The 23501-nt window shown below is 44.7% G+C and overlaps 2 protein-coding genes across 2 annotated transcripts in view; both read left to right on the top strand.

Moving 5' to 3' along the window:
* Positions 1–23501, top strand: part of ttn.2 (titin, tandem duplicate 2) — a 202061-nt gene that overhangs the window by 26664 nt on the left and 151896 nt on the right. The window contains exons 34-42 of the mRNA XM_079170044.1: positions 90–234; positions 323–491; positions 583–814; positions 3429–3713; positions 3806–3931; positions 4429–4617; positions 5615–6022; positions 6848–6898; positions 19577–23401. Coding sequence (XP_079026170.1) covers positions 90–234; positions 323–491; positions 583–814; positions 3429–3713; positions 3806–3931; positions 4429–4617; positions 5615–6022; positions 6848–6898; positions 19577–23401 — 5430 coding nt within the window. The remainder of the gene's footprint in view (positions 1–89; positions 235–322; positions 492–582; positions 815–3428; positions 3714–3805; positions 3932–4428; positions 4618–5614; positions 6023–6847; positions 6899–19576; positions 23402–23501) is intronic.
* LOC306703894 (uncharacterized protein) lies at positions 7985–18850 on the top strand. The gene has a single exon (XM_079170043.1). The coding sequence runs from the start codon at positions 8012–8014 to the stop codon at positions 17342–17344; it is 9333 nt and encodes a 3110-aa protein (XP_079026169.1). The 5' UTR covers positions 7985–8011; the 3' UTR covers positions 17345–18850.

Genomic DNA, 23501 nt, shown 5'->3' with positions numbered 1-23501 from the left:
TTTTGGGGTTCAGAGGGGACCAAAGATATCAACAAAATCAACAAATAAATAAAAAACACTGCAACTGTTTTTGTTTTTGTTGATTTCAGCTCGTGTGATTGAATTCACCAAGAAGATCAAAGACATAAAGATCACAGAGAAGAAGAAGGCCATCTTTGAGTGTGAGATCTCTGAGCCCAACACTCAGGTGATGTGGATGAAGGACGGTCAAGAGCTGGACCTGTCTGAGCAGAGGTCAGTCCATTAACCCTTCATCAACATCATCATCAACCTCCTCCTCCTCCTCTTCTTCAGCAGAGCTGACAGTCTGTATTGTGTTCAGGTACACGGTGACGACAGAGAAATACGTTCACCGCCTGATGATCCAGACGGTTCGCATGTCCGACGCCGGCGAGTATTCGGTGGTGGCCGGATCCAGCGTGTCCAAAGCCCAGCTGACCGTGGAGGGCCGAGACGTCCGGATCTCCGAACCCGCCGAGCGGGAAATCACGGTGAGACGGGACGTTTTTGTTTTGAAACTGTGTGGAAACGAAGCAGCTGAAGCAGCAACTGAAAGCAGGTTCTTGTTTTTCTCTCTCGTAGGTTCTGGAGAAACACAGAGCCACCTTCGAGTTCGAGGTGAACGAGGACGACGTGGAGGGTCGCTGGCTGAGAAACGGAGTGGAGATCCAGGTCTCGGTGGAGGAGAGATTCAACTACGTCGCCATCAGGAAGCTGCACCGCCTCACCATCTCTGAGACCTACCGCAGCGACGCCGGAGTGTACACCTTCATCGCCGGCAAGAACCGGAGCACCATGAACCTCCGAGTCAACAGTGAGTCCAGAACTGCCGACACGAGGGTCACTTTTAACCGTTATCACGTTATCTCTTCTGTCAACGATTTCAAATATGTTTCATAAACATTATGATCTGATTCCATTTGATCACAAAACCTAAGTCACGATATTATGGCCGTACGCAACATTGAGATTTATTTATGACCTATGTTGCCTTTAGTCAATGTACTAAAACATTCATTATCATCTTCAAGTCTTTTGTTTTTACTGTCTTTCATCTATAGTAGTGATTTGCATAAAAAGACAATTCAAATAATGAGTAAATAAAGTATTGTATTTTTATTGATTAACAAAAATCTAGTCATTATTTTTACTGAAGTATAATAATGAGCTTAGAGCTCGTGTTAGAAGTTAAACATCATAGTTCATCTCTAATATCTGTTTCATATTCATAAACATCTTCAAACTACTGGATTTATTCTAGTTCATCACCAAAACGACATTTTACAGACTACATGTGAACACATCATGATAACGTTATAATGTAGCTTCAGCCAGTACTCATGTTCACTGAGCAGAGCCTGAAGGCATCATGATGTCACTGAAGTGAACCTCCGTTGGTTAGCCGTTAGCGGTGCTGCTAACGTTACTAGCTCTCCTCTGATTGGTTGTTTACAATGAAACATGATCAGAGATCAGAGACTAGAAACACAAGTTCTACTGAGTCAGTAAAACTTTATTTACACTGTGATGGTTAACGTTAAAACTTTATTTACACTCTGATGGTTAACGTTAAACTTTATTTACACTCTGATGGTTAACGTTAAACTTTATTTACACTCTGATGGTTAACGTTAAACTTTATTTACACTCTGATGGTTAACGTTAAACTTTATTTACACTTTGATGGTTAACATTAAAACTTTATTTACACTGCGATGGTTAACGTTAAACTTTATTTACACTGTGATGGTTAACGTTAAACTTTATTTACACTTTGATGGTTAACATTAAAACTTTATTTACACTCTGATGGTTAACGTTAAACTTTATTTAAACTCTGATGGTTAACGTTAAACTTTATTTACACTGTGATGGTTAACGTTAAACTTTATTTACACTCTGATGGTTAACGTTAAACTTTATTTACACTCTGATGGTTAACGTTAAACTTTATTTACACTCTGATGGTTAACGTTAAACTTTATTTACACTCTGATGGTTAACGTTAAACTTTATTTACACTTTGATGGTTAACATTAAAACTTTATTTACACTGCGATGGTTAACGTTAAACTTTATTTACACTGTGATGGTTAACGTTAAACTTTATTTACACTTTGATGGTTAACATTAAAACTTTATTTACACTCTGATGGTTAACGTTAAACTTTATTTAAACTCTGATGGTTAACGTTAAACTTTATTTACACTGTGATGGTTAACGATAAACTTTATTTACACTGTGATGGTTAACGTTAAACTTTATTTACACTGTGATGGTTAACGTTAAACTTTATTTACACTGTGATGGTTAACGTAAAACTTTATTTACACTGTGATGGTTAACGTTAAACTTTATTTACACTGTGATGGTTAACGTTAAACTTTATTTACACTTTGATGGTTAACGTTAAACTTTATTTACACTCTGATGGTTAACGTTAAACTTTATTTACACTGTGATGGTTAACGTTAAACTTTATTTACACTGTGATGGTTAACGTTAAACTTTATTTACACTTTGATGGTTAAGGTTAAACTTTATTTACACTTTGATGGTTAACGTTAAACTTTATTTACACTCTGATGGTTAACGTTAAACTTTATTTACACTGTGATGGTTAAGGTTAAACTTTATTTACACTTTGATGGTTAACGTTAAACTTTATTTACACTCTGATGGTTAACGTTAAACTTTATTTACACTGTGATGGTTAACGTTAAACTTTATTTACACTTTGATGGTTAAGGTTAAACTTTATTTACACTTTGATGGTTAACGTTAAACTTTATTTACACTCTGATGGTTAACGTTAAACTTTATTTACACTCTGATGGTTAACGTTAAACTTTATTTACACTGTGATGGTTAAGGTTAAACTTTATTTACACTTTGATGGTTAACGTTAAACTTTATTTACACTCTGATGGTTAACGTTAAACTTTATTTACACTGTGATGGTTAACGTTAAACTTTATTTACACTCTGATGGTTAACGTTAAACTTTATTTACACTCTGATGGTTAACGTTAAACTTTATTTACACTGTGATGGTTAACGTTAAACTTTATTTACACTGTGATGGTTAACGTTAAACTTTATTTACACTTTGATGGTTAAGGTTAAACTTTATTTACACTTTGATGGTTAACGTTAAACTTTATTTACACTTTGATGGTTAACGTTAAACTTTATTTACACTGTGATGGTTAACGTTAAACTTTATTTACACTGTGATGGTTAAGGTTAAACTTTATTTACACTTTGATGGTTAACGTTAAACTTTATTTACACTGTGATGGTTAACGTTAAACTTTATTTACACTGTGATGGTTAACGATAAACTGTATCATTAACCTGAGGTTTACCATGAAGTCGTTTTTTCGAGTTCCCATCGGTTCTAACGGTTCTCTTGTGTCCCGTTCAGTCCCGGAGCCTCCTCAGATCCTCCGCCACATGGAGCCCCAGGCGGTTGAGGCCGGTAAACCCGCTCGCTTCTCGGTGCGGGTGGGCGGCGTCCCTCAGCCTCAGGTCTCCTGGTACAAGAACTCTCAGGCTCTATCTCCGGGCTTCAAATGCAAGTTCCTCCACGACGGCGACGAGCACTCGCTGCTGCTGATCGAGGTGTTCCCCGAGGACGCCGCCGTCTACAACTGCGAGGCCAAGAACGACTACGGCGCCGCCACGAGCACCGCGGCGCTCCACGTGGAAGGTAAGGGGGCGGGGCTTTACACCTGTGGAACAAAGACTAATGTCAACATCAGGGCTTGTACAGAAACAGTTGTGTGTGTGTGTGTGTTGTAGTGTCCGAGGTTGTTTCTCCGGACTCCGCTGCTACCGTCGCTCCTCCTGTCGTCATGACTCCCATCGGCAGCACCTCCGCCCGCGAGGGGGAACCGGCTCGCTTCCAGTGCCGAGTCCGAGGAGACGGTAAGAAAAGTGAACCCAGACTGAGTTTAGTAGTTATTGATCAGCTGATTCTTTCAGCTCATTGATTATCTGATCTCCAAGTGGAGCTTTTAGCAGCTAGAGAGGTGGAGGAGACCAAAAACAGCTCAAAGAGAGCGAATACCGGACTTACGTTCTGTAGTTGATGTTGTATTAGTTGGTTCAGGGTCTCTCTGGTATTTTATCACGTTGTCATTTTCGTTTAAGTCGAACGCACACAGTTCACAATGTACAACCGACACATTGACAAGAACACAAACACAACATATTTGCAGAACCAAAATAGTATTAAATATTTATAATGTGTTATATTTATATTCATAAGCAATAATACTCCACAACAGGTTTTCTTTTGTTTTTATTTTTAGTCTTAAAAATAAGGAAAATAAAATAAAAGTTAAATTTATCTTAAAAACAAACAATGCAGCGAACAAAGAAGAAACTTTGAAGAACACCAACGTTCTCGTCTTTTTTTCCAGATGTGAAGATCAGCTGGTTCCACAAGGAGAAGGAGATCAAGCAGTCGGACTTCTTCAGGATGTCTCAGTTTGACGACAGCTGTCAGCTGGAGATCTCCAGAGTTTACCCCGAGGACGAGGGCGAGTACACCTGCCGGGCCTCCAACAACGCCGGGACGGCCTCCTGCTCCGCTTCGCTCACTCTGGACGGTAAGTTTGTCTCCAACGAAACCACCAAAAAACAGAAAAGAAGGAGGTGGAGGTAAAGAACAGGAACCAGACGTCTTCATCTCGGGATCATCACAGACTGTTAAAATAACACAATGCTCTTATTGTTTTTAAGATTTAAATTGAATAATTGAACATTTTAATGAGTTGTTACAAATATTAGACTCTTTAGTTTTATATTCAGCTGTAAAGTTTAGAGAATATTATATTATAATTATAAATCTAAGACCAAACAAACGGAAAAGGAAGGCCTCGCTTTTACAAATCCGTCTACTACTTCAGCACCACGGAGAGCATCAGCAGCCACATCACCACAGGACGAGCGCTGGATTACTGGATAGAGTTCGATATCAGTAACGTACTTCACCACATCGATAAATATATAAAACGTTTGTCACTGACTCAGTGAATGAAGGCAGAAGTTTCTATGAAGCTCATGAATGAGTTGATGAATGTTTTATCTTTATTTAGTTGTAGATGTTTTGTTGTGGTGGATTCATGACACCAACCACAAACCTCTTCTTCCTCTTCTTCTTCCTCTTCACTCAAACTTGATCACACGTCTCAGTTTGCAGCAGCTTCAGTGGTTTGAAGGTGAAAAACATCTGAAATGTGTTGTTTATGTTGACAAGAGAAGAAAGTATTGTCTCGTCCTGGATTTAATGATCAACGTCATCAACAGTAACATTCAGGATGCAACAGAACCAGAAGAGTTTAACTCTCTTTAGAATGATTGTAGAAATACTTAAACTCTGGACTGTTGGTCTCCATTTGAAAGTCAGACCTCCTGAAGAGCTTTTGCTCCAATAAAAAACAGACTATTTGTTGCTTCAATCACAACTTGTCAGAACAAATATTATCAGTTTTATTTGAACTGATGGCGTCATTCAGCTTCTTAGCTACAGATCAGACTGTGCAGACTGGGATGAATATAAAGGAAAGTTAAGCTCATGAAGTCAATGACCTCGCTTCCTTTCAGGGCACAAACAAACCGTGGACATTCCCGCTGCGTCTCAGAGACACGTCTCCATCAGCCTCACCGCTACAAAGAAACCGTCCGTCGGCCAAAAGCCGGTTTTCATCCAGCCGATCGCGAGCCTCACGGTGCCTCACGGGGAGGTGGCGCGCTTCCACGCATGCGTGTCCGGCACGCCGAAGCCGGAGGTCAGCTGGTTCCACGACGGGCAGCCGGTCCGTCCCACCAAGAACGTGGTGTTCCACTTCGACGAGGCGGCGAGCACCGCCATGCTCATCATAGTCGACGCTTTCTCCGAGCACGCGGGGCAGTACACCTGCAGGGCCGCCAACAGCGCCGGAGAGGCCGCGTGCTCGGCCACCCTCACCGTAACCACCAACGAAGAAGAAGAAGAAGAAGAAGAAGAAGAAGGTAACATCTGGATCCGTCAGGCTGCAGCCAGACTCCCTCTGAAACCACACTCTAAAAAATAAACCCTTAATCCTCCACTTCCTCCTCATTCATGATGTCCCGAAGCCGTCCGCACAATTAGCGTTTAAACGTTTTTACACCTTCGTTCAAACCAGGGGAACGAATAGTGGAGGTTTTGAACAGACTCACTGCTCCACGTTATCTTGCAGTTGCTCTCTTTCGGGACATCCCTCCTCCAGATTTAACTAACCTCACAGTTCCAGAATGAATCCTCATCTCCTCACCTTCCTCATCTCCTCTCCTCTCATCTGTAACCTCCTCCCTCCTGCAGGAAACTCAAACCCCTCCTGCGTCTTGATTCCTGTGTTGAATAATGTTTGTTTCACTTCTTTTGTTGCTGTTTTTTTCACTTTGTTTCTTACAGATGTGAGTTTGCATCATTTCTCACTTTAAAATCTAATTTCTCAAAGATTAGAGACTTCTGGGACTCAAATCTATTTGCCTTTTTTATTTGCTCCAGTTTAAACCAGTTTAATGCATTTTCACCTCAAGAAGAAGTTAAAGAACCGTATGTTGTACAAGATTTGATACTCGGACATGCTTTTAATTGTACTTTCAGAAACTTGTTCCATGAAACATTTTGCATTCATAGCTCAAGTTTCCTCAATTCATTTGATGAAACTTGATGGAGCTCAAACACAGAAGGTAAAACCCATTTGAGTCCTGAAAGAGAAACGTAGAGAATCCAGTTCATCTTCATGTGAATGAATGTTTTGAAGGATTTCTGCTGTCAGTGCGTTAACGTCTCCTTCTTCTTCTTCACAGTGTCTCACGTCAGAGAACACATCGAAGCCAAGATCGAGCAAGAAGTCAAAGGTAAGGTTATCGTCGGATTTATGACCATCGCGTTATTAAAAACACTGAAGATTATTTTCTCACGTGAGAATTGGGCACAATGGAAAAGGGACAGTTAATAGTTCTGCTTCACTTGATAAATGTTTCTCTTTGAAAGAAGTCTGTCAGCAGGTAACTTTGATCCAAGCTTTGAGTCTGTTGAAGGTGTTTTTTTAAGTGAAGAAACTGTTGAGAAAAGTGATGAAATATCAAATGTGTGGCTGCACGATTGATGGATTATTTGGATTATAATTGTCCTGCATCAGCAGACTGCTTTTAGAGTTTGTAAATGTGTTGAACTGTCCCTTTAAGTGATCTTTCCACAGTAGCATGTCGTCTCTATGTGTCTCAATAGAAGGTTCTTATGTTCTGTATTATTCTTCATGCTCTGGTTCTGAAAATATTTCGTGGTTTTCCCCCAAACGAGAACTTGCTCCAACCAGTTTTTTGACACTTGCGGTTTGCATCCAAAAGTTTGTTTTGTTGTTTTTTGGCATGAAGGTTCTTCTGATCTTTTTCTCCCAGAAAACGCACAGGTTATGTATCTTTTAAAGCTTCCCGATTTGAAGTGCCCTTTAAAAGATATGGAGGTTCGCTGCATCTGGAACTGATACCTTCCTCCTGCTAAATATTTCTTAGCCTGGCTTGCAGATAGTGGGATGTGATTCCTGTGGTTTGCACTAAATAACACCAGGAAACTATATTAGTTCGAATAAACGCCTTCTCACCCAATTTTACAGCTTCATTTGTTTACATTTTGGAATAGAAGCTATGGAGAGCTTTGCCTCTCGTTGATACTTGTGCATCATTTATTTCCTCTTAAGTTTAAGGTTAGAAAGGGCGTTTATTCTCCTGTCTGCAAGTCAGGTAAGGAATAGTACAAAGCAACCATCAAAAGTAGAACAAGTGAATGCTAAGCAGCCCGTCTGGGAAACATTTTGCTTTTTTAATGATAATAAAATAATTTATGTTTTGAAGAAATTTCCACAGACGAAGGATCAAAACTTCCTGCAGGTTTCTAATAAAAAGAATCTTGCGTTTATTCGAACAAATATGGTGAGTGAAATTATTTCTTACAGCATTGTGACTCCCAGCATGCATTTAATATTTCCATTAATGATTCATTCAAATCCTTCTCTTTTTTTTTTACCCCTGGAGGCTGACCGTTCTCTGTTTATATTTGCAGAGCTGTTTTACCAAGAAAGAAAAGAAGAAACACCGCACAGCAGCGCAGAACTCACCAGCACTCGACAGCTGAGAGGAGCCTTCTCCGACACCGAGGACTTCCTGGATCACGGCCTGGTGTCGGCCAAACGCTGCTCCAGCAGAACCTCATCCATCAGCTCGTGGACGGAGAACATCAAACCTTCTTTCACTAAGAAACTTAAGTTCCAATCGGTCCTGGAAGGAGAACCAGTAGAGATAAAGTGTAAACTGGTTGCATGTCCTCCACCAACTATCCTATGGTTTCATAATAATAAATCTATTCCTAAAGCGCATAGACGTAGGATCTCTACTGACAGCAGGATGCACCTGCACACTACCAGTCTGGTTATCGATAGCATCAAAGAGAAGGACTCGGGCAGTTATAAGGTAATGGCGCTAAACACGGAGGGTTCTGCCGAGTCCACAGCATCACTTTTGGTTTCACTGAAGGAGGAGCAGTCCGCTAACTACCTGGGCTTCGTAAGGCGGTCTGCTAAAGCCCATGAAAGCGTAGACACCATGGCAGAGCAGAGGAAAGAGAGGAAGTTTAGGGTGGACCTCAGGTGTGTAGGGTCTCCATTTGACAAGATGTCCAAAGTTCATCAGGGAAGATCTCGATCCAAGAGAACTCTGGTGCGTACTGTATACTTCAAGTCCGGTTCCCACGCAAAAGACAAAGAGGTAGAGAAAGAGTCCAAACGTTTGGAGACGGCGTCCGAGCGCGCCCCGTCCCCTCCCCCCATGTTCGACCGGTCTGAGCACTTTAACGACAGATTCAGTGATATCTACTGTGACCGGCGCACCGGTGGCAGGTTCAGTGACAAGTTTAGTGACCGGTGTAGTGACCGATACAGCGAGAGGTTCAGTGACACAGAGAGCCTTCACAGCGAGGTGAGGATCAAACTTACCACACTCCAAAAAGCTGTCAAACAGAAGAAGAGGCTCTCTATTTCCACCATGTCCTCCTCTGAGTTTGAGTCGGAATCGGTTGCTAGTGAGTCGAGCTATGCAGATTATGTGGAGAGGCTCAGGGTCAAGCCTGCCTCTCTGCCTGATGTCCAGCATTTCAATCAACCTTTTGATTTGGGGGAGAGTCCCGGGGAGTTTCAAGGTAAGAGCTCAAAAAGGGACCCCTCTCGGCCTCGTATGAGGCATTCATTTGAGCCTCAGTCTAGAACCAGGGCCATTCAGATCATGAGAGGGGAGTTGGTTGACACGCTGCTGCCAGAGACGGAAAGGAAATCAGGTGAAAAATATTCAGAGACACTGGAGGATCAAAAGGTTGACAGTTTTGTTGAATCTCGGGTAGATACTAGATTCAAGCATATGGTAAGTGAACGTCACAGTGTGGTTGCTGACCAAACGGTAGAAGCTACAAAGGTTGAGGTCCAGCTGCGTCACCCTGAAGTCCAGTACTCTGAAACATTAGCGTACCCAAAAACTACAACGTACACTGAGAGCAGAGAATCTGATGCAGTGGTGCCTTCTGAAGCGGAGGTATCAACCAGGCCTAAGCCAGTCACATCTATAAGGGAGAAGTTCCTCAATGAAGCGGTAACAACGGAAGACAAAGCAACACCAGAACCAGCTGATCCAGATGAAGAGGAGGGTGCAGGGGAGTCTTTGAGGGCTCAGAAGAGCCTGGACGCTGAGCGGATGCAGTGTGAGGAGAAACTCCTTGCTCTGCGGATCAGAAAATGGCAGCAGGGGAGTAGGATGTCAGAAGAGGAGACATTTCACCCTGAAACGGATCTGCCGATGCCAACAGAGATGCAGTACATGGAGACCGCGGGGCACATTTACCCCCAGCAGGAAGTGATGGAGAAAACTGCAATTGTAGAAACGGAGGCTGTGCCAGAATCCTTCCGTAAATCACCCAGAATGAAGGCAAGGTTGGTAGATCCTAAATGGGTAAATGTGTCAACGCCAGAATCCCCTAAAGTAAAAGATAGAGGAGAAGAAGTGGAAGTTTCTGCGTCCTTGCTTACAAAGTCAGCCACGATGGAAGCCAAATCAGGAGAAATAAAGGGTGAAGCAGCACTCATGCCGGCACAAAAATCCCCCAGAGTAAAAGCGAGAGCAGCAAAAGTGGAAGCGGAGTTGTCTCTTAGAACCATGGAGGCCAGTGTTGAGGAAAGACTAAAAGAGTCCCCCAGGCCGAGGCAAGTCAAATCTAACAAAGAGAGGTTCCTGAGTGAAGCTGTAACACCAGAACCAGCTGATCCATATGAAGAGGAGGGTGCAGGGGAGTCCTTGAGGGCTCAGTATGAGAAGAGCCTGGACGCTGAGCGTATGCAGTGTGAGGAGAAACTCCTCGCTCTGCGGATCAGGAAATGGCAGCACGGTATGCGAATGTCAGAAGAGGAGGTACCCCACCCTGAAACTGATCTGCCCAGGCCGGCAGAGACTCAGTACATGGAGCCTGAGGGGCACATTTACAGCCAACAGGAGTTGGTGGAGAAAAGAGCAACTGTAGACCAAGGTACTACATCAACGGCAAAGTCACACAAAGTAAAAGATAGAGTAGAACAGGACGAAATCACTGCCCCTGTACCCAAGGCCAGAATGAAAGCCAGACCAGGAGTAGAATTGGAAAAAGACAAGCAGGCACCAACATCTCGACTAAAATCCAGAGCAGCAGAAGTGGAAGCTGAGTCATCGCCTCGAACAAAAGTCAGAGCAGAGAAGATGTTGTTTGAGAAGACAAGAGAAGAGCGTGAGCTCCAGCTGTCGAGAGAGAATATCTCAGAGCTGAAGAATGAAAATGAGAAGTTTGTCAGTGAAGAGGAGGCCTTGACTCAGCGGATAATGAAATGGCAAGAGAATGTTCTGTTGGAACAAGAGCAAGCTGTGGAGCCAGAGTCCGACTGGGTGGAGGGTTACTCAAACATCCGGGCAGAGAGGACCACTGAGGCTGGAACAAATGTTGCAGATTCGTCTGCTTTGGAATCAAATCCACATCCTGAAGTGGTCCGCAGCAACAAGAGCTTCCTGGAAAAAATGGCCAAAGAGAAGTCCGACTGGGTGGAGGGTTACTCAAACATCCGGGCAGAGAGGACCACTGAGGCTGGAACAAATGTTGCAGATTCGTCTGCTTTGGAATCAAATCCACATCCTGAAGTGGTCCGCAGCAACAAGAGCTTCCTGGAAAAAATGGCCAAAGAGAAGTCCGACTGGGTGGAGGGTTACTCAAACATCCGGGCAGAGAGGACCACTGAGGCTGGAACAAATGTTGCAGATTCGTCTGCTTTGGAATCAAATCCACATCCTGAAGTGGTCCGCAGCAAGAAGAGCTTCCTGGAAAAATTGGCCAAAGAGAAGTCCGACTGGGTGGAGGGTTACTCAAACATCCGGGCAGAGAGGACCACTGAGGCTGGAACAAATGTTGCAGATTCGTCTGCTTTGGAATCAAATCCACATCCTGAAGTGGTCCGCAGCAACAAGAGCTTCCTGGAAAAAACAGCCAAAGAGAAGTCCGACTGGGTGGAGGGTTACTCAAACATCCGAGCAGAGAGGACCACTGAGGCTGGAACAAATGTTGCAGATTCGTCTGCTTTGGAATCAAATCCACATCCTGAAGTGGTCCGCAGCAACAAGAGCTTCCTGGAAAAATTGGCCAAAGAGAAGTCCGACTGGGTGGAGGGTTACTCAAACATCAGGGCAGAGAGGACCACTGAGGCTGGAACAAATGTTGCAGATTCGTCTGCTTTGGAATCAAATCCACATCCTGAAGTGGTCCGCAGCAACAAGAGCTTCCTGGAAAAATTGGCCAAAGAGAAGTCCGACTGGGTGGAGGGTTACTCAAACATCAGGGCAGAGAGGACCACTGAGGCTGGAACAAATGTTGCAGATTCGTCTGCTTTGGAATCAAATCCACATCCTGAAGTGGTCCGCAGCAAGAAGAGCTTCCCGGGAAAAACGGCCAAAGAGAAGTTCCTTTTAAGCGAGTCGGTTCCTGCAGGTTTCCAAGATCAGCAGCGTGATAATGAGGCTGATCAGCTGACAGAGGGCCGGGAGACGAGGTTGCAGAGGGACAGTGAGTACTTTGTAAGCGAGGAGGAAGCGCTGGCTCAGCGCATTCTGAAATGGCAACAAGATGTGGTCGAACAAGAGGAAGTAGCTGAACTGGAGTCCGAGTGGGCTTTGGACAATCGATGCAAGCAGCCTGGCACCGGGTTGCTATTTGATTCCCATGTTCCTGACAGTGAACCCCGTCGTGGTGTAATTTGTCACCAAAACCAACCCAGTGACCTTCCACCACCACATGCAACTCTTGCTGGTGGAGCCGTGCAAACAAAACAAACTTTACCTCTTCAACATGCCATTGGGTACGAACCATCTCCTCCTTGTGGTTCTTCTCCTACATATTCTGGTTTACCACAAGGTGTCTGTGTGCCCACTGAACGTTCGTACGATTTCAAATCTATTTCTGCAAAAGACAGATCGGGTCGTGAAGCTTTGCAAATTCAAGGATACTCTCCAACCCAACATACTAATGTTCCTGTTGAGGGATATGGACTTGCCTCATCCTGGGATGAGAGCCCTCATCAGTCCTCCAGAGAGTTTTCTTCAGTCAGGAGTCGTAGTCCACAGAAGGATCTGGGAGGAGAGGCAGAGAGGAGGCGAACCAGGGAGGAATTCACAATGACTGCAGATAAACCCAGCAGCCAACGCTTCCATTCAGAGCTCAGAGAGGGGAGAGAGAGGAGAGATGAGTTGGAAACTACCAGCGAGAGCAGCAAATACAGACAACAGAAGGATGTTGGAGGTGTAAGGAGAGAGGAAAGAAGTGGAGATTCATTAAGGTCCAAACGGGGTGGTGAAATGAGTGCAGAAAGCCTTGAACTTGGAGCTATAAAGAAGGAGGAGAGGAGGGTCCGTGAGGAGTCAGATTTGAAAGAGGGAGTTCACCAAAGTCAAGAGTCAAAGTGGATGAAAGAAGGCGATACTGGAGGCTCCCGTCCAGTATTTGTGAAAGAAATATCTTCGGTCAAAGTAAAAATCGGTGAGATGTCAGAGTTTACCTGTCAATTCCAGGGTGACCCTCTGCCCACAGTCACCTGGCTCAAAGATGGCCACCCATTAGCTCACAACCCCGACTATGATACCATGAGCAAAACCAACATATCAAAGCTCACTGTCTTCTATCCAACAACAGACCATGAGGGGACATACGACTGTGTCATAACCAACAAACATGGCAAATCCATCTGCAGTGGCACTCTTGAAATCTCTGACAAAAAGGTGCCGAGAGCTTCAGGCTCCACACAGAAGGTCGTAGTTAGAGCGGAGCGAGAGAAAGGTGAGGAAAACCAGGAGAGCATGGTTGAAGCTGAACTTAAGACCTACATGGATTCAGCAAAGGCAACACTACAGGTACCTCTGGCGGTCATCCACAGACACCGCTGCTCAGATGAATCCTTTAGCTCCTCACCTGTAGAAATCAGAATCACCTCTGCCACTCCTCTCCCTGAGATGAGAGAGGAAGTCAGTGAGGACCAACCTCCGGTTTTCACGGAGAAACCCTCAGATGTGCCAAGCGACGACGAAGCCTCTCAGACTGTCAAACACAAATTTACTTTCTCCTTCAATGTGGCTGGCGAAGCTCCTCACGTGGTCAGCGAATTAGAGAATACCTCCTGTTCTGAGGGCAACACTGCTGTGTTAGAGTGTGTCATCACAGGTGAACCTGCCCCAAAGGTCACGTGGTATTGTGACGACGTTTGCCTCGAAATCGCGGCCGGAAAACACAGAGTTGAGGTAGATGATAAAGTGCACAGGCTGTATATCAGCAGTTTTACGTACGCTGATGCCGGAGTGTACAAATGCGTTGCTAGAAATAAAATGGGAGAGGTTGCAAGCATATCTGATGTGTCATTTAAAGTTGCAGAGCCTGTGCAATTCTCAGAGAGTGGTGGTTTTACTCCGTCTGGGAGAGTGAGGAGGTCTCCCGTTGGCTTAACTGAGGATGTTATAAAACCTGCTGTATTCCACAAAGCTGCCATCACTCACACTGATGATGGTGTCATTCAGTCAAAAGATAACCCTCTGAGTTCACAAGCTCCATCCGAGGCGGCCAAAGCCCCAAAAGCCAGACCTTGTATCTCGAGAGAGCCGCCGACTGTATCGGGCTGTGGTCTGCCGGCTTCTGCCGCTGTGATAAAAGTCTCTCAGATTAAACAAGCTTTTGAATCGGACTCACCAGTTGCATCGCTGACTTCCCCTTCTCCAGAGGAGCAGAGAAAGGAAACTCTTTTCCCGGAGGAGTTTATACCCGCGGTGGCCATTTCCCATGACCAGCAGGAACGAGTACTTGAACCCCACACCGTCCATGCAGAAGGTGGTGATAGACTTGTTACAGTTAGGACAGCAAATCCAGGTTCTCCCAAAGCTGTTCCTTGTAGAGCTGAACCAGATTTCACTCAAACTATTCCTGCTTCAGAAAAATCAGTTTCCTCCCAGACTCCTGTAGCACCCAAACCTGTCTCTGCCACAATCTCCCAGACTACCTCCTCTCAGGAGGAAGACGGCAAGGTCTCTGTGATATCTGTTGATGTTGACGAGGAAGCAGTTTTAGCAGAAAGCCATGGAGTTATTAAACAGTTTGTGGAGGAAGTGCAGGAGTCTCCACACCTGGTCAGGCCTAAAACACAGAAACCTGCTATAGTTCAACAAATGGAGGTCTCTGAAGTGGAGATGTTGAGGGAGGACACTGTGCATACATTTGACAGAACTAGCAGCTTCATTCCTTTCCAGTCTGAAAAGGTTCCTGCAGTAAAACACTCCGTTAGAACTTCAGCTCCAGTCAAAGAAGCTGTTAATCCAAAAACTATTTCTGCGCCTCTCAAACCTGAGAGACAAAGTGCAACTCAAGGGTCTTCCTCTGTTCATAGAGAAGCTGAAGTTGTCGGTATGGTCCTTTCAGGGGAGGAGCTGATTTCAATCCCAGAGCCCTCTATGGACAGTGGTGTCTTTCTTAGTATGCCGGAGTCCCAGGCCGATGTGAGAGAGGTAGCCGAGGACATGGCTGCTGATGTAGTTGAGCCACATTCCGAAATCAAGGGTGAAGATGAAATGATTGATGTCCATGTGAAGTCAAATCCTAAACCGGAAGTAGACAGCAGAGTTAAAGCACTTGCTGTCCCTGAGGATGCTGCTGCTGCTGCTGCTGAGGGACCTCAAAGCCCGGTCGCATCTTTACAGGAAAAGGGTAGTTTGGATAAGGCCTCAGCAGTTGGCTCCATGGAGGAAGAGGAGGTCACTTTTGGTGCTGTGTACGACTTTTACAACCCTCCAACAGACTGGGGAAGACCACTGTCCCCTGAGTCTGAGATGTCCATAGAGATCGGCAGCACTGTGAGCGAAGAGCTTGGTGAGGCAGCCGAGAGGTTCTACACCCCGGGCTCGTCCACTGAGGTCTCGCAGCCAATTGCACAGTCCTTCCACACTCCAAAGTCCCACATGTCCTTCCGTACTGCAAGTTCCGATACCACCGGTGGGTTCATGACCCCTCAAGAATATCCCTTCTCCCCTGTAGAACACCAGCGACCCTCGACAGGTGACTCCAGTGAGAGGTTCTTCTCTCCTGTTCAGTTCCTGACATCACCTGGTGATGAGGGCATTGAAACAACCCCTCCTGGAATAAACGTGGATGACAATCCATACTTCACCAAGGGAATAGGGTCTTTGGGCCTGGCAACCCTTCAGGAAAAGGTGCAGGGAATCCCTCCTGCCTTCCTCAAACCGCTCATTAAGAAAAGAGTGTTTGAGAATGAATCGCTAACGTTTTACGCTGAGGTGTTCGGTCTGCCTTCCCCTGAAGTGAAGTGGTTCTGCAACAAAACGCAACTGGTGGTAGACGACAGACTTAAAATGGAGAGAGACGGCGATAGCATCTCGCTAACGATTAACAACGTCAGAAAGGCCGACCAGGGAGAATATATCTGTGAGGCTGTGAACTACGTTGGGGAAGCCAGAAGTGTTGCTTTAGTGGTGGTTGTGTCACAGGAAGTGAGGTTCATGCATGCTCCGCCTGCGGTCACCCATCAGCACGTGATGGAGTTTGATGTGGAGGAAGACGACTCTTCTCGTTCTCCTTCTCCTCAGGAGATTCTGCTCGAAGTAGAATTGGATGAAAACGAGGTGAAAGAATTTGAGAGACAGATTAAGATCATCACCATCCCTGAGTATACCGCCGACAACAAGAGCATGATCATATCTTTGGATGTGTTGCCGAGTATTTATGAGGAGGGTGCCGTGGACTTTGTCACCCAGGAGCATGATGATTTGAAAATAGCTTTCGAGGTCACGGAGATGCCTCCGAGGTTCATCAATCCCATCTGTGACATGGAAACCCCCGAAGGTACCACGGTCATGTTTGAGTGCTCACTGATGGGAATTCCTTCTCCCATCGTGTCCTGGTTCAAAGGAGACAAAAAAATTCCCCACAATAACAAAAAATACTTGCACTCATCTGATGGAGACAACCACTTCCTGAAGATCTTTAAAGTCACCACACAGGATAGCGGAGTGTACACCTGCAGGGCTATCAACGTTGTTGGGGAGACCCTGTGTCGGGCCTCTCTGGTGGTGGTAAACGCCAAAGCTTTCTCAGGGAAGACCAGAGGCAGGGAGTTGACAGCCGTGTCCTTAGGAAGCGCCAAAGTCCAGCCACAGAAGTTCGACCTGGTGGTCGGAAACACATCGTTCGACAGCGAACAGGTGTCAGAAATTGAGCTTGAGTTTGAGTTTGAGCAAGAGGCGGATGAGTCACAGCGGGCGGTCAGGCTGGTGGCCAAGACCGACAACGAAATGAGCGAACAGGGAGAGAAATATGTTAGCGTCAACTTCGATGTATTTGCTGAACCTGCAAAAGATGACAAAATAGAATTCAAAGGGAAGTCCTCTGATATGTGTAGCTTCCAGTTCCAGGTGACTGAGACGTCCCCTAAATGCGTCATCCCGTTGACTAACGTTACCGCGGCCGTAGGGACGCCAGTTATCCTCCAGTGTCTAGTTAGCGGTAAGCCAAACCCCACCGCCGAGTGGTTCAAAGACGGGGACCGCGTCACTGACAGCAGGTGTATAATCCAGGAGAAAACTGCAGGCCATTTCAATCTGCTCATTACTAACGCGACCCAGAGTGATGCTGGTGAGTACAGGTGCATCATCCAAAACATAGCCGGTTGCATTGAAACTGCTGCGCTGCTGAAGGTGTTTTAGAGGTTGAAGGGTCCGGTTGCACAAAGATACCTTTACTCTTCTTTTGTTGTATGTTGCTAATTCTTCACTACTTTAAGGTTGTAGAAATAAAAAAAGACTGACCAATAAAACTTTACAAGCTGCTCTACTGGTAAACATAATGAGTGAAGCAACAGCTTTAATAAAACTAAATATTTTCACATCTATAAGCCCTCTAAAAATGTTATTTTTTAATTGCTTGCTTAACACTGTTTACAAATTGCAAGTAGATTGCAGGTATTTGTCTAAGAGCAAAGCCAAGACTTGTGTAACACAGTCGAAAAGTTGAAATGTATCTTTGTGCAACCAGCCCGTAGTCATGTGGGAAAAACAGTGAATAATTGTTTGTCTTTATACAGTTTTATTTTCATTTTTAGTAGAAAAATCTGGGTTTATGTTTGCTTTTGTTATCTGGTTACACTTTAAATGTGAGCTGCTTTAACTTTGACATTGTATTTATGACAATATGAGGTAATGTCTGCTTCTAACGTGCTGTTCACATCGGTTTGCACTACAGAAGTTAACAACAACAACTAGGAATGTTAGACATAAGTGTGAAACAACAATCTCTTATACAAGAAAACCTTTACAGAAATACATATTGACATTTTAGGTATTTATTTTTGTTACATTTTTGACAATAGGAGAATGTAGAAACTACAAAGTCAAAATGAAAAGGTAAATTATTTTTAAATAATCCATATCAGAAATAAATATAAACTTTAGAAACCACCTATAATTATCAGGGCTGGGAATATTTTCAATAAATCAGAACTAACGTAAAAATATATTTTTGGTCTGGTTTTACCAGAAAAAAGCAGCAATTATGAGTTAAAATGTCAAATAAAATTTTTTTAGCAGTGAAAACTACATGTCATGTAGAAACTGTGTTGTGTAACAAACTCTTAATTGTTAAATAACTAACACTAATAAGGATAAGAAAGGAAACTTTGATCTCCTGCAGAAGGAAACAAATTATTATTATCGATGTCACCTGAGTTTTGCGCAAAAACCGCAAAAAGTGTGGTTTTTAATACATTTGAATAATAAGAAATAGATACAATAGCAGTAATTATTAAATATAAATATTAGATCATCGTATCAAAAGTCAATCTGAAAACTATCAAGATTATATCGTCATAATTCCCACTTAAATGGCTCAGTTTATTGTTGCTTGTGTGATTTTTGGGAAGTTTGTTGCAGTATTTTTTTTCTGATTTCTTTGAGTTGTTTATTTTGGAGTGTGAATGACATTTTTAGGATTTTCATAAAGCAAGTGTTTCATAATAGAGTAGTACACATTTTAAAAATGGATAATACTGTGAAACTTTTAAAAATTTTTAAATATAAGTTTTGATGTAAATATGTGTAATTTTAGGAGTGTATGAGTAGTAGATTGAGCATTGAGATAGAAGTTCATGGTTTATTTGTACAGACGTCATGTTGGTTTGTCTCAGAGTTTATATAATAAAAATATGAATGATTTAAAGGCGAAGTTTACGTTTTTTTTTTAACAATTTAAATTGGTGAACATGGTCGCCCGGTGTTTACGTGGTCCGTTTGTCAATCATCTTATTTACGGACAAAATGCAGGTGTCAAAAACTACTCATGTTGTGTACGACTTAGTATTATTGTTGATGTGTTGATACCAGTATCAATACATCAACAGATATTGTTTTCTTTCTTCTTTTTTTTGCAAAAAATAAAATCCAGTTTTTGGTAATTATGCTAATTACCAAACATTTGTTTTAAAATGAATTACAATTGATTGGTAATTAAGGACATTTAAAAGCAAAACAGTTAAATTAAATTGTGATATATTACCAGAAAATAAACAACTTTTTAGGTCAATGAATCATCTATCCGTTTGGGGGAAAAACTTTTATTTTCACAACATGTTTATTTTAATGAAGCATCTAATCTCTTTTTAGTTTTAGTATATATGTGGAAGGGCTGTCGTCTCTTCATCACTTAGTCAACTAATAGATAATTGGGGTCTTTGTAAACTGAAAGATTGTTTTTTTGTTTAAATTGTGCCATTTTATCGATTAATTGGAGAAAATCCTACGACTATTAGTGGACTAACAACTTCTGTGGTCAAAGACAGCCCTCACTTTCTCCTCTTTGTTTATTCCGTTTGTCAATTCAATGTTAATATTACAGCTTTTGTCTTGCGGATATTGTTATCAGTCTTGCTCAATATTTCCTAACAGAACGTTGTAGCACCACCGTCACCACTGTGGAAGAACAAGAGGAAACCTACTACACTGGTGTCCAGTTACCACAGAAAACAAAAACACTTGAACTCAAGCCAGAGTCCAAACGTTACTCTTCCTCTTTAGAAAAGAAAAAAGAAAAGCCAGTTTTCCTCAGCCAGCTCGCCCCAGCAGCCGTGACCACCGGGGAAACGGCCCGGTTCACCGTCAAAGTGTCCGGCCTTCCAAAGCCGACCGTTCAATGGTCTCACGACGGGAAGGTCATTAGGACCTCCTCCATTTACAAGCTGATAGAGGAGAAGGAGGAGTACACGCTAGTAATCACAAAGGTCACATCTGAGTTTGAGGGCGAGTACTCTTGCACTGCCACCAACAGATTCGGTCAGACAACGTGCACCACATACCTCGAGGTGAAAAAGTCAGATGTTAGCCAGGCAGAGAAATGGGTAGAGAAGATGTTCAAGGTCACGGGTCAACCTCCTACTTTCACAGTTCAGATCCAACCTGTGAGGTGCTCAGAAGGACGGGAGGTTTCTTTTAATTACAAAGCCAGTGGTGATCCGATCCCTGGTGTGAAGTGGTTCAAGGGGTCTTTTCAGATCCAGCCCAGTAGAAACTGCATCGTTATAGCCAACCCAGATGGATCTGGCGTTATCAATATCAAGAGTGTCAAACAGGAGGACAGTGGTCTGTATACATGTAAGGCCTCCAACCAGTTTGGGGAGGCGTCTTGTAGCGCCGAGCTTGTTGTGTTCAGAGAGTCCGTCTCTGTTTCGCACAAACGGGAGCAGCTGACGACGGTTCAGAAGAAAAGCTACAAGGTTTCAATGACGGAACAAGCGACAGAGTCTCGCTTGTACCAGGTCAGCCTCCCGGGCCAGGACAGAGCCACGTCAGATCAGATGGTTTACACCATCGGCACTGAAGACCGGCAGATAATTCCCAGTGAGCAAGTGGGCTCCCTCAGCGAGCTAGAAATCTCTGCTGCCACTATTCATCGCGAGCAGCTGACCCACCAGGCAGCAGTGCTTCAGTCTCACGAGATGGAGGAGAGGGTGTCTGTGGTTCCCACCCGCCCGCCTCAGGTCTCGACCGTTCCCGTGAAACAGCTCCACATGACGGCGTTTACGTCGTCCGTTGAAGAGAGCCAGGACCTCACAGAGCAGCACTGTGATCGCATTGTAAGCCCCGAGGTCATTGAGCTCCAGGAAGCTCGAGAAAAGAGGTCAGTGGTGATGTCAGCTGTTGCTGAGGAGCTCACCCCACTTTCTACTGTTAGCACAGAGTCTCTGGCCGACAGGAAGTCTGCTACCATCAGGCCCACTTCAGAACCTAAACATCTAGTCAGTGGGCATCAAGTTGAGTCACAACTGCCCTTCCTAAAAGAGCAGTCTCAGGATATGCCCAAAGCACCGGAGGAGAAGGGTTATAAGGTTAAAGAAGGTGTTAAGATTTTATACTCAGCCCAGTCTGCAGAGAAACGGGTGCTTGCTGAGGGCCACACAACTGAACTAGCAACAGCAGACTCTGCTGTGAAGTCCTCTGTAGGGAAAGAACAGCACCAACCTCTCTTGGCCTCAGTCAGCGAGTCTAAACAGACTCTTTCCAAGGAGACTAAGTTCTCCATGGCGAGGCCCACTGAGGAGACAGCCCATCTATGTAAGGATAGAGTGATGAAGATAGCTCTAACTGCTGAAGAGAAGCAAATGCTGCAGGCTGAGCCCACTCAGCAGCTGCCAGGTCTGGACAGTGCCATGTCCATTCAGTCACAGGTAGAAGGAGAGCAGTTGTTGCACCTGCAGGTTATCACAGACCAGGACCTCCTTCCATCTGAGAAGAGCTTCACCTGTGAGAAACCAGCACCAGAGCAGGCAGGAGCTAGAAAGAGTCCCACTCTGCTGCACACCGTTACCCAGGATGAGCAGAGGACAGTAGTTTATGAGGACACATCAGAGTTTGAGGCCAAGGCTAGCACCATGACTATCCAGCCCCAGAAAGAGGCTCCTGCTCTGCTGCATCTCCAGTCATCCGAACCTGTGGAGGCGCTACCCAAAGAGGGTATCCTCATAATTGAGAAGCCCGACCAGCAGGTGGCGGTGCAGAAACAAGAAAAGACGAGGAGGCACGCAGCCACCTCGGAGGAGAGAAGGGAGCTCACAGCAGATTATCACACAGAGCTGGATCTGTCCGTGACGGGCTTTCAGTCTCAGCTTCGGACTGAACCCAGGCCTCCGAACATCCTCCAGCTCTCATTCCAGCCCATGCAGCTGCCGAAAGAGACGCCAGTTACCTCCGACGTCAAGCAGCAGCGAGCTTTGGTGCAGAAGGAGGATCGCTTGAACGAGCTGCATGTCCCCAGTGTGGCTGACAGTCAGACCTTAGAGGAGGGCCACACTGAGAGTCTCACCGCCGTGGATAAATTCACCTGCCAGATGGCGGTAGAGCCAAAACTTCCCACAGAGCCGATCCAGATTGAGGAGAAGGAGATCTCCACCGAGAGTAGTGTCCTTCTAGAGGCAGCAGAACAGGACTTTGCTGTTCAGATCCAGGAGGGACAGTCAGTCAGGCAGTCTATAGTGATGGACGAGAAGCGAGTGCTGACCGGTGAGCTCTCTCAAGAGATCACTAAGTCTGAGTCCACTAAAGTCATCGTCACCACACAGCCGAAACTGTCCCTTATGGCATCGGAATCGAAAGACAGCACCACTCTCCCCAAAGAGATGACATTTGTGATTCAGATCCCTAAACCTTTCAGTCTGAATATTCGGCGTCAGCTCAGAGATGCTCTTCAGTCCGCTACGGCCAGCGACCGGCCGGTGTTACTGGCTGACGTGGTGGGAAGGTTACAGGCTGTAGAGGTACAGGAAGTCAAGGTTCAGAGAGAGCCCAAGCGGGCCATGTTTACATACCTGGTCACAACAACAGGTGCCCCCATGGAGATCACCCTGGCTTTTGAGGGTAAATACCCTCAGACAGCTGACCTCAGGACTGAACTCCAGGCAGCTTTCCACTCCATAGTTTACCAGGAAGCTCACGTTCTTACCTCAGACCAGCCGGGCACTATGCAGCTAGACAAACCTCAAAGGGTGCAGGTCACCTCGGCCCGCTCTAAGCAAATGCTGTCATCCACGGTAGAGACTGTGAGCGTGGCAGAGAGTGCGGTGGACTTCACTGCTGTTAAATCTCAGGCTGCCGCACTCAAGACAGAGTCCAAAATGGCAGTCGAATGTGCTGCCGCTGAGCAACAGGTTGTGGTGCAGGAATCCAAGGCAGCAAGGATGGAACAGTCCATCTTATCTCAGATCAAAGTCTCCACAGAGTCTCACGTGTCCTTTGAGCAGTCGGTGCAGGTGTCAAGGCAGGAAGTGAGGTCAGTGACGGTGAAAAGTACAGAGAAAGCTGTAGGAGCGGCTGTTGTTACCACAACCCTGCCTCCCACCACCGTTCGCACCGAACAGGTGGTGGATGTGAGCATCCAGAAGGAGCACAGGGAGGAGATCTTTAAAGAGGAGATCACTGTATCCAAGGCAGAACAGATAGAACACCCTGTAATAGTCACCTCCCTCGAAGATTTATCCGTCGATGAAGATAGTAAGATAACTTTTAGCACCACCATTAAGTACGTCACAAAGGTAAACTGGTTTTTCAATGGGCAATTGGTGAAATCTGGCAAAGAGTTCAAGTGTTCCAAAGACCACGACACATACACATTGGTTATCAACAAAGTTGTCAAAGAGAGGCATCAAGGAGAATATGTTTGTGAGGCTGAGAATGAGGCCGGCAGGACTTCAACGTCTTCAAGACTCACTGTGGTCTCAAGAGGTTTGATAACAGTAAAACTTAATGTGTCATTCATTCATCCACTTTCTCTGAGAACGACTAATCATTCACATGAGTCAGTTTCATTCAAGACTTATCTCAT

Source organism: Pholis gunnellus (assembly GCF_910591455.1).
Source record: "Pholis gunnellus genome assembly, chromosome: 12".
NCBI classification, from domain to species: domain Eukaryota; kingdom Metazoa; phylum Chordata; class Actinopteri; order Perciformes; family Pholidae; genus Pholis; species Pholis gunnellus.
The sequence above is the reverse complement of the archived record's forward strand: the minus strand, read 5'-3'. Positions and strand labels throughout refer to the sequence as shown.

Bases quoted from the DNA above. Each gene is read 5' to 3' on its own strand.
- LOC306703894 (XM_079170043.1), top strand. From the start codon at position 8,012: ATGCATTTAATATTTCCATTAATGATTCATTCAAATCCTTCTCTTTTT.